At 42.8% G+C, this 10,872-nt stretch overlaps 1 protein-coding gene across 1 annotated transcript in view; it reads left to right on the plus strand.

Moving 5' to 3' along the window:
• Positions 1-10,872, plus strand: part of LOC121929749 (arf-GAP with SH3 domain, ANK repeat and PH domain-containing protein 1-like) — a 49,484-nt gene that overhangs the window by 15,571 nt on the left and 23,041 nt on the right. Inside the window, exons 10-15 of the mRNA XM_042465627.1 lie at positions 653-753; positions 2,816-2,885; positions 4,150-4,237; positions 4,344-4,392; positions 7,316-7,476; positions 9,024-9,157. Coding sequence (XP_042321561.1) covers positions 653-753; positions 2,816-2,885; positions 4,150-4,237; positions 4,344-4,392; positions 7,316-7,476; positions 9,024-9,157 — 603 coding nt within the window. The remainder of the gene's footprint in view (positions 1-652; positions 754-2,815; positions 2,886-4,149; positions 4,238-4,343; positions 4,393-7,315; positions 7,477-9,023; positions 9,158-10,872) is intronic.

A 10,872-nucleotide genomic window follows, 5' to 3' on the forward strand; every position in this document is an offset into this window, starting at 1 on the left:
AGCCATGATCCAGTCCTAAGGACTGGCGTGCAGCTTTGGTGCAGCTTCCAGACTCTTAGGACGCATGTATCATTTAAACAGCATACCTCCAAAGTGACCCGAAGCAGCTTTATTTTGGCAGTCTGTATGGGACCTTTGTGTTTGGGAGTAAGATTTTAAAATAGTGTTGTCATGCATTACTATTTAATGAGAAGAAGGTACCTACTGGGGAGTTGCATAAGGGATGACATTTATTCTATACTTCAAAATATTTCTTATAGGGGTCATCTGGGCTTTTCTTGGATTTTTAACATGTTTTGTTTTAAAATCAGTTAACATTAACATGTTAGTAACCTGTAGCACAACTTATGAGTGACAACCACCAAATCAGCTCCCAACAGTAACATTAGTTTTTCCAGCTACAATTCCAAGCTTTACCTTAGTGCCATGCTCTCCTTTGCTGGAGGTATTCAAGCAGAGGGATGTTGCAGCTATGTCCAATTCTTTGGTTCAGTAGCTCTTTGGAATAATCTTAAAGATGTGTTTCCTTGGGGCTTAGACTTTTTTTTTTACCACTGTCTATTCTTGGAATTGTACTTGAGAAAATATGCTGCCAGATGATCTATTAAATAGATATCATTGTGCTGGTGATGATTATTTGGTTTTCCAACAGAATTCTATTTGCAAACCAGTAAGGTACAGCATGCATCAGTTGCAAGGTAATAAGCAATATGGCACAGAGAGAACTGGAAACCTCTTTAAGAAAAGTGAAGGGTAAGTACATCTACTTCAGCCATGCCAGTTGCCAACACCTCAACAAAAAATCATCAAAGATTATGAATTTGATCACACTTTATTTACAAAGTCCATTTTTTCCTATCGCTGCTTTTGTAATTTTAATGCAACTTTTCTTTATTACTGTTTTTTCTTTATATTGCTAAGAAGTTATATTACTCTTTAAAATTTTGAATGGAAGAGTATAAGTCAATTAAACTGTCATAAAAATTAAACAAAACCTGTTGATTAACATGCACCAACAATACTTGGGTTTTGATTCAATTTTTAAAATGCACTTCATCATTCTCTGCCCCATCTGTGAGAAATGTAAGCCTTAAAGCAGTAGGTGCTGTGCCAGTTAAAATATTAGCAATATTTTTAAAATGTAATTCATAAACTTAAAATGAAAAAAGCGGTTAAAACAGTATAATTTAAAACAATACAGCACCCCTTTAAAAACCTTCAGACACTAAAAGTCTGTCAGAATAAAATGAACGTCTTTGACTGTCAACAGAAAGGAAGGATGGAGCCATTAAAGCCACCCAAGAGAAGGTGTTCCAGAACTTAGGGGCAGCAACCAAGGACTTATTCAAGCACCCAGCAACCATAATTGTGAAAGTGATGGGACTGAAGGAAGAGCATCTTCTGGGTCCTCCTTCTCCAGGGTCCTCTAAAGTCCTACATGGCTTAGGTCCAAACTATCTGAGAGCATATCTTTCCCTATACGAGCCTCTCCAAATCTCACAATTTTCAAGGGAAGGCTTTTGTTCTGTCCTACTCTCACAGGCTCATCTGAGGAGGACACAGGGGAGAGCCTTCTTAGAAGCTGCTCCTAGGCTCCCTCCCAAGGAAGGCTCAATTGGCTCCTTCTCTGCTTTTTCACCAGCAGGCAAAGACCGTCTTATTGAAACAGGCCTTCAGCCTTTAACAGTTTGGGCTAGAAGGATGTGCAGTTTTTTTAAAAAATACTGTATGTAAAACTGTATGTATTGAATGCATTTAATTTAATGTTTTAAAATTAATGTAATCAGACTGATTGTTTAATGATTTTTAAATGTTTTACCACATTGTGTTTGAGATTTTATTTTAATTTACAGTGGCCCTCCATATCTGCAGGTTAGCTACCCACAGATTGGAGCATCCGCAGATGACTGCACCTCATTATTGTCAATGGTGATGTGCTGACGCAGCCACTTGCATGTGCCCATTGATGAAAATGCAACTTGGGGTCCCATGATGTTTAATATCCAGAACTGAACCCACACTGATATTGAAGGCTGACTGTACATTGTATGCTATTCTCAGTCCCATATTGGGAGAAAAGCAGGATAATAAATAAATAACTGTGCTGGATTTCTGCTTGTTAAAAACTGCTCCTCAAAGGAGAAAACTCTTGTTATATTTATTAATGGGCCTTCAAGGCAACTCCAATTTATGGCAACCCTTTTACAGGGTTTTCCTGACAAAATATATTCAGAGAGGGCTTGCCATGGCCTTCCTCTCAGGCTAAGAGAATGTGTCTTGCCATCTGGGTTTCCATGGCTGAATGGGGATTTCAATCCTAGTCTCCTGGAATCCTTCTTCACCACTCAAACTACTATGTAACACTGCCATGGCTCTATCCCTCGGTTACTAGCAGCCTGATTTAATTATTTCTTTATCTTGAATCCTTGAAGGAGTCTGAGTTTCCTTCTTCCTCACACACAATTCACCGTTATTTTAGAGTAAGCCTACATAGGATTGTGTGTGGCAAATGTCTGTGATTGTCACAAGCTCCCCACTGCCACATGTCCCTGTCTACATTGTTCAAGAGGGCCCCAGTATTCCATATATGGTTGTCCAGTGGTGAGGTGGAAGAAGACAAGTGTTCCTTTTGCAAACTTTCTTCACTTAACTTGTCTCTAGATCTAAGCTTTAGCTTTATTTCCCTAATGCAAATTAATTTTGTTGTATACGGCACCTGGAATTAATACATGCCAGGCTGATTCTCATATCTAAAACTTTATGGTACCTGGTCAGTTTCCTTACGTGAAACTGTATGTTCCTTTTCAAATTTCAGGTTAAGAAAAGTCTGGCAGAAGAGAAAGTGTACAGTTCGGAATGGCTATTTGACCATCTCACACAGCACAGTATGAACCTTTCTCATTATAGAACACAGTTAATGTAGACAAATTGAATTCCTGGAAAATGCATTGTGCTTAGTTGAGTGATTAAATATTTAGATACAAAGATCACATTCCTGAAGCCAAGCATGTTGCAAATCCCAAACAGGAAGTACTTCATAAAAGCAGTGTTTGTTATCTCAGGGATCTACCATTTCCAATCCTGGGCAATGATTCCTGTTGTACTTTATTGATCAGTATTAAGATTAGCAGGGATCAGAATGGAGTTCAGGTAGTGAAGGATCTAAATGATGTGAAGTTGAAAGCTTTTATGGCCGGCATCCATAGTTTTTTGTGGGTTTTTCGGGCTATGTGGCCATGTTCTAGAAGAGTTTATTCCTGATGTTTCGCCTGCATCTGTGAATGAAACCTCTGATATAGCTACAAAACCATTTCTTTTTCGATGAGATGATGACTCTACCTTCTCCTCCCTGCAAGAGCAGGAAGGCAGTCTACCTTCTGCTTGACTAAATTGAGTGCAAGCTAATTACCATAGCATTTTTTAAAATTTTCAGTAACTGTAGCTGGTTGTTTAGAAGAAAGAAAAACAACTTTGCTGAGAGGGAATATGGGACATTTTTAAACAAATGGCGGAACTGTAAATGTAAAGAAATAGCTGTAGTTATCCCAGCCAATGCATGGCTATTACAGGCTGCAAAGACTGCAAGTTTGGGTAGTTGTAACATCTCTTGTTTTTTTGCTATGAATAACACGTGTCTGTTTTTCTTTGATTTAAGAGTACTGTATCTCACATAGCTAAAAAGCATCATTGCAAGTTTTGTATTATTAGTAAGTAAGGACAAAGATATGGATATGGGCACTCTGTGCTATCAACATGGGCCTAGTCAAACTAGCAACATAAACCACTGGAAAAATTGGCTACTTGGAGCCAGCAGATTTTGTGTGTCCCTCTTTGCTACAGCTTCAAAACCCGCCAACAGCATTCCAGTCTTTGTGTATTTGAAAGCAAGTCAGGGCTAAACCCTACCCATTTCTGCTCCAACCAAGTATTGAAAAGGAGCAGAAAATAATAATCCCTGTCTGGCATGTGAAGGTGGAATAAGTAAACCCTGGCGTGATCTGTCTTGGCACATTACTCACTTTTTGCTAGTCTAGATCTCTTCTCTGTGGATTTACTTCCAAGTATATGTGTATAAACTTGCAGTCGGACACTGCAAAAACAAAATGGTTGAATTACCTCTCTCTTTCTGTCTGTTTTATACATCACTAGCTGCATCGTCCACCAGTCAAGCTGAATTTGCTCACATGCCAAGTGAAACCAAACATGGATGATAAGAAATGCTTTGATCTTATTTCACGTAAGCATTTAGGGGGGAAATTGTTCCTGCACCATCATTTTGTGTTCTCTTAATATTTCAAATGTGTTGTATCTTATTCTGTTTGTATTCTGATTTTTCATCCCAGATAACCGAACATACCACTTCTTGGCTGAGGATGAACAGGAATGTACTATGTAAGTGCGAGATCAACTCTGCTATCTTTCAGCACGCTTTTTAAATAATAATAATAAAAATTGTATTTATATACCGCCCTTCTACAAAATCAGGGCGGTGCACAGCATTTCACACAGTACAATACATAAAAGTTACACATACAAATTAAAATCCAGTGAACACAACAATAAAACTCTCAGCCAGCTTGCCACTGCTGACGTAGAGAAGGGGGGAGAGGTTAATTGGGGCTCATATCAGGGAATGCCTGTTTAAATAAAAAGGTCTTCAGCCCCTTTTTAAACTGGGCCAGGGAGGTGGCCAAGCGGAGCTCAATGGGCAGAGAGTTCCAGAGGTTAGGGGCCGAGATGGTAAAGGTCCTTTTAGTAGTAGATACTAATCTAGCCCCTGGGACCCTTAACAACTGCTGCCCAGATGTTCTGAGTGTGCGGGGCAGATTGTATGGGGAAAGGCAGTTCTCAAGGTATCCTGGGCCCAAGCCATTTAGGGCTTTATAGGTAATAACCAACACCTTGTATTGCGCCCGGAAGCGAATAGGCAGCCAGTGCAAATCTTTAAGCACTGGTGTTATGTGACTGGCTCTGGATATGCCAGTAACCAGTCGGGCTGCCATATTCTGCACTAATTGTAGCTTCCGGGTATGGTACAAGGGTTGCCCCATGTAGAGCGCATTGCAGAAATCCAAGCGAGAGGTTACCAGAGCATGTACTACAGTTTCAAGGTCCCTCTGGCCCAGGTAGGGACGCAGCTGGCGTATCAGCTGAAGCTGATAACAGGTGCTCCTGACCGTCGCATCCACCTGAGATGTAAGGTGGAGCGACGAGTCAAGGAGCACCCCCAGACTGCGTACTGAGTCCTTCACAGGAAGCGTGATCCCGTTCAGGACAGGTGGAACCACCGCCATCCCCGGGCCAGGAGAACCTATCACGAGCACCTCTGTTTTCTCTGGATTCAGACTGAGTCGGTTTTCCCTCATCCAGCCCATTACCGACTCCAGACAGGCCACGAGAGGAGAGATGCCATCCTCGGTCACTGCATCAGTCGGAGACATAGAGAAGACTATTTGGGTGTCATCAGCGTACTGATAACCCCGCGCCCCATGACTCTGGATGATCTCTCCCAGCGGTTTCATGTAAATGTTGAAAAGCATGGGAGACATAATGGCTCCTTGAGGGACCCCAGATATAAGGGCCCTCTTATCGGAGCACACGTCTCCCAGCTGCACCATCTGGAACCTCCCAGAGAGGTAGGATCAGAACCACTGGAGCACAGTGCCCCCGATTCCCACCTCTGCCAGGCGCTCCAGAAGGATACCATGGTCTATGGTATCGAAAGCCGCTGAGATGTCCAAGAGCACCAACAGGGACATGCTACCCCTGTCAATACCCAGACGGAGGTCATCGACCAAGGAGACCATAGCAGTCTCAACCCCGTAGCCCGCCCGAAAGCCGGTTTGAAATGGGTCTAGATAATCCGTTTCATCCAAGATCGATTGAAGTTGGATTGCAAACGCCCTCTCGATCACCTTCCCCAAAAATGGCAATAGCGAGACTGGCCGATAATTATTATGCATCAGGGAGTCGAGGGAGGGCTTTTTAAGCAAAGGTTTTACTATGGCCAATTTTAAGCTTGATGGAAATTGCCCGTCCCTCAGAGAGTTGTTAATGAGCCGGTGCAACAATGAAGTTACCACCGGTCCCCCCTGAGCCGCTAGCCATGAGGGGCAGGGATCGAGGGAGCAAGTTGTCTTCTGAACACTTCTAAGGATCTTGTCCACATCATCGGTACTAACAGACTCAAACTGATCCAGTTTAATGGAGTCCACGGAGGCTCTGGATACCTCTACTCTAGGTTCTGCTCTAATGCTGGCATTAAGACCTTCGCTTATCCGAGAGGTTTTATCCGCGAAGAAGTTGTTAAATTGGTCACAGCAGGCCTTAGAAGGTTCAAGGATCTGGTTCGGGGCAGGAGGGAGCTGAGTTAGCTCCCTGACCACCCTGAACAACTCTGCTGGATGCGACTCTGCGGATGCAACACGAGCACCATAGAACGAATTCTTAGCTGCTCGTATCGCCTCTCCGTAGTCCTCCAAAAGGCGGTCTAGGAGAGCCTTGTCGGCTAAGTGTAGGTGTTTCCGCCAGCGGTGCTCTAGCCGTCGCAGCACCCGCGTCCTCGCCCGGAGATCTTCAGTATACCAGGGTTTTCGTTTGGAAGCAGGCCTGGTATGCCTAAGCCTTTTAGATGGTCTCATGTTAATTTTTTTTCTTACTGGAATGGGTTTTATGCACTTTCATATCTGCTGCTGTTGCAGATGCTTCATAATGTTTTGCAGTTTTAATTGGTTTAATTTATTGTCTCTCCCCCCCATTTTTAAAAAGGGGATTAGATTTTTGATTTCTAAAAATAAAGACCATGCAAAATGACATGTACTGTATATTTTATAACGCCAACAGTTAAAATTACTAATTTTTGAAAATGTACAGAAATATGCTTTAGTCAATGAGAAGAGTTGCTCGGTTTAGGAAAAATTGGTACAATTTTTGGTGTAAATTTCAGTGTGGGGAAAAATACAAAACCTTGTTGCCTGATACAAAATAAGGAGACAAATCCCAATGGGATTTGGGGAACATTAATGAAATTGAGACTCTGAGATCTTCACATCACTATTTTATACTTCAGTAGTTTTTAATGTATAAATTTCTTTTCTAAAGAGCAAATAATCAGGCTAAGGCCACATCAAGGTGGGGAGTTGACATTTATATTTGGAGTATTTGCCTTGCATATCTATGCTTGATGCTCTTTAGACTCCTTGCAGCTTTTATTTGCTGTCATGTGCAGCAGGCCATAACTGTACCTTCAAAAGACCTACCTAAAGAGACTCAGATCTGAAAGAGATGACAATAGTTTTTCCCCCCTGTTTTGCAGATGGATCTCTGTCCTGAGCAATAGTAAAGAAGAGGCCCTGAATGTAGCATTCAGACAAGCACAAGATAAAGGATGCAGCATGGTGGATTTGACTGGAGCTATCATTGAGGAGATAAAGCGCATGCCAGGGAATAGCACATGCTGTGACTGCTCAGCATCAGGTGCAAAAAGAGACCTTGCCTATTTCCTGTTTCTCCACCCAGTGATTGTCTCAGGTTGCAATGGGCAGGAATTATGGGAGATTTGTCTAAAAGATCTGAAGGACACCACATTTGGAAAGCTTAGAGTTTTGCTTTAACCTAGCTGTGGGACTGGAATCTATAATCATTTCTGTGGTATCTTGTTCAACAGTTTATCAGTCTGAGGTTTTACTGTTAGTTCTGGAGACAAATAGCAATTACAATGCAGAACAGAACCTGACTCTTATCATCTATTTTAATTTGTAAAAGTAGTGTCTATGGATTACTGGTATGATGAATCTTGCTGTAATAAGAAAATGAAATTCATGCCCATAAATGAAAATAAATGTGTGAGCAATGAATAGAATTGGAATGTCCAGCTGTGTTATTCTACACTGGCGATATCCCTTGATTGTCATTAAAAGCCTGAAACATTGTTATCATCTGTCTGAAAATGCTGCAACCAATATATTAATGAGCTGAAGTGAGAGAGAATATAATTTTCTCAGCCCAGGAGAAAAAGTACTCAAACCCTTGATTATTTAGCAGGAGAGTATAGCTAGTCGGTAGTGAAAGATGTGAAAGGGAAGGAGATTAGATTCAGAAGGTTAGAAAGGAAATTTCAGAGAAAGAGAAAAAAATACTAGTGTAGTTTTGCTTGCGTATGACCAATTATCCTTTTTCTCTCAGTTAGTGGTCTCTACTCCCTTTCTACAACATGCTGTGTAAATATCTCCTTTCATGTATTCAACCAATACATATTAGTTGGGCTAAAGTGCCGTTGCTTTGATTCTGACACTCAGATGCATGTTTTTTTTAACTTCAGAAGAGTTATTGCAATAACCTTCAAGCTTTTTAAAACTCAAGATACACTTTTAGCCCAAATATTTGCATGACTAATAATTTGCTGGTATTGTGACCCTCCTTAGGCACTGTGGGTCCGTGGTAATTTTATTCACTGGATTTTCCAGTGAATAAAAAGTGGCACTACAATTTCTCTTTATTCATAAGATAATCGCAGGATAATCATGATATCACACAACACTGTGTGAAAATCTTCACTCTATTGTGTGATATTGACAGCATCCCGCTATGCTCCTGTCTTTTTTGTCCATGTGATAAAGTCCTTCATAACAGTCCATCTCCTCCATTGGCATTTCTGATAACATGCACTTGGTATGAAGAGCCAGCATGGAGTCGTGGTTTGAATGTTGGACTAGGACAGTGGGAGACCAGGGTTCCAATCCCTGTTGAGCCATGAAAACTCACTGGATGACCTTGGGCCAGTCACATGCTCTCAGCCTCAGAGGCAAACCCCCTCTGAACAAATCTTGCCAAGAAAAGCCTAGGATAGGTTCACCTGAAGAATCACCACAAAGCAGCAAAAATGACTTGAAGGTCCACAACAACAACAACAACAGATGGTGGGAACATTTCATGTGGTAAATGTATAGAGATTAATTACTATGTCATGTATCATCCTTTGCAGGGCAACACTAATTATATAATTGTGTTTCTTTGCTCTTCAGATCCAGCGTGGCTCTCCATTAATTTGGGAATCCTCATCTGTATTGAATGCTCTGGTATTCACCGAGAAATGGGTGTCCACCACTCCCGCATCCAGTCACTAGCCTTGGATAAGCTGGCAACCTCAGAGCTTTTGGTAAGGAACCAATTTGTTTCTGTACTGTGGTTTACCATTCAGAGTTTATGACATTTCCTTTCCTGGTACCATTGATCCAGCTTTAGATGGGTTTGAGTACAAATATTTCCCGTGCTTTCCTCTTTACCCCTACCACCCTTTTTGCATTGTACCACTTCCCATTTACTTATAATTATCTTACCTGTCTTGCAAACAATGCCTGTGATTTCTTTCCTTCTTATCACCTGCTTGTGCAAGGTAATGTCAGTGAGTTATAAAATGACATACTATCCAAATGTTTCTATGGCCCTTATCACACGAAGGCTTTTGCAACTCCAATCCGAAGCCACTCCGGGCCCAATCATGAGAATTCACGTTATAACGTGACAGATTATCACATGTGATTTCTATACCATAGACCATGGTATCCTTCTGGAGCGCCTAGTAGAGGTGGGTATTGGGGGCACTGCACTCCAGTGGTTCCGATCCTACCTCTCTGGGAGGTTCCAGATGGTGCAGCTGGGAGACGTATGCTCCGATAAGAGGGCCCTCACATCTGGGGTCCCTCAAGGAGCCATTCTGTCTCCCATGCTTTTCAACATTTACATGAAACCGCTGGGAGAGATCATCCGGAGTCATGGGGCGCGGGGTTATCAGTACGCTGATGACACCCAAATAGTCTTCTCTATGTCTCCGACTGATGCAGTGACCGAGGATGGCATCTCTCCTCTTGTGGCCTGCCTGGAGTCGGTAATGGATGAGGGAAAACCGACTCAGTCTGAATCCAGAGAAAACGGAGGTGCTCGTGATAGGTTAGCCAAGGGAAAGCAGAGAGAAAGAAGAAGAAGAATCAGATAAGAAGAATAAGAATTAGGAGGAGGATTATTGAGGAGAGGATGGGGGGCGATACCGCCCTTCTATATAATCAGGGGGTATGTACAACATTATTAAACATCAACAGAAAAGAATCATTACAATTACATCAAAATTTACAACTCATTAAAACCATCTACATTAACACAATCTAGCCAGTTGCCACTTCTGCCATGGGGGGGGGGGGAAGAACTACTTGGGGCCTGTGTCCGGGAATGCTGATTTGAACAGAAAAGTCTTAAGCCCCTTTTTAAACTGGGCCAGGGAGGTGGCCGAGCGCGGCTCAATGGAAGAGAATTCTAGAGGTCGGGGCCGAGATGGTGAAAGCTCTCCTAGACGTGGAGGCTAACCTGGCCCCTGGAACCCTCAATAAACTGCTGCCGATGTTCTGAGAGTGCGGGGCGGATTGTATGGGGAGAGGCGGTCCTAAGGTATCTCTGGCCCAAGCCATTTAGGGCTTTTTAGGTATAACCAGCACCTTGTATTGCGCCCGGAAGCGAATGACGCCAGTGCCAGATCTTTAAGCACTGGTTTTATGTGGCTGGCTCTGGTATGCCGTAACCAGCCTGGGCGCCATCTTCTGCACTAGTTTTAGCTTCCGGTATGGTACAAGAGCTGCCCCCTGTAGAGCGCACTTGCAGATCCAAACAGGTTACCAGAGTGTACTACCGTTTCAGGTGCCCCGTCAGGAAGGGGCGCAACTGGCGAATCAGCCGGAGCTGATAACAGGTTCTCCTGACCGTGCATCCACCTGAGATGTAAGGTGGGCGACGAAATCAAGGAGCACCCCCAGACTGCATACCGAGTCCTTCACGGGAAGCGTGATCCGTTCAGGACAGGTGGAACCACCACCATCCCCGGGT

Source organism: Sceloporus undulatus, chromosome 4, assembly GCF_019175285.1.
Source record: "Sceloporus undulatus isolate JIND9_A2432 ecotype Alabama chromosome 4, SceUnd_v1.1, whole genome shotgun sequence".
Taxonomy (NCBI): Eukaryota; Metazoa; Chordata; class Lepidosauria; order Squamata; family Phrynosomatidae; genus Sceloporus; species Sceloporus undulatus.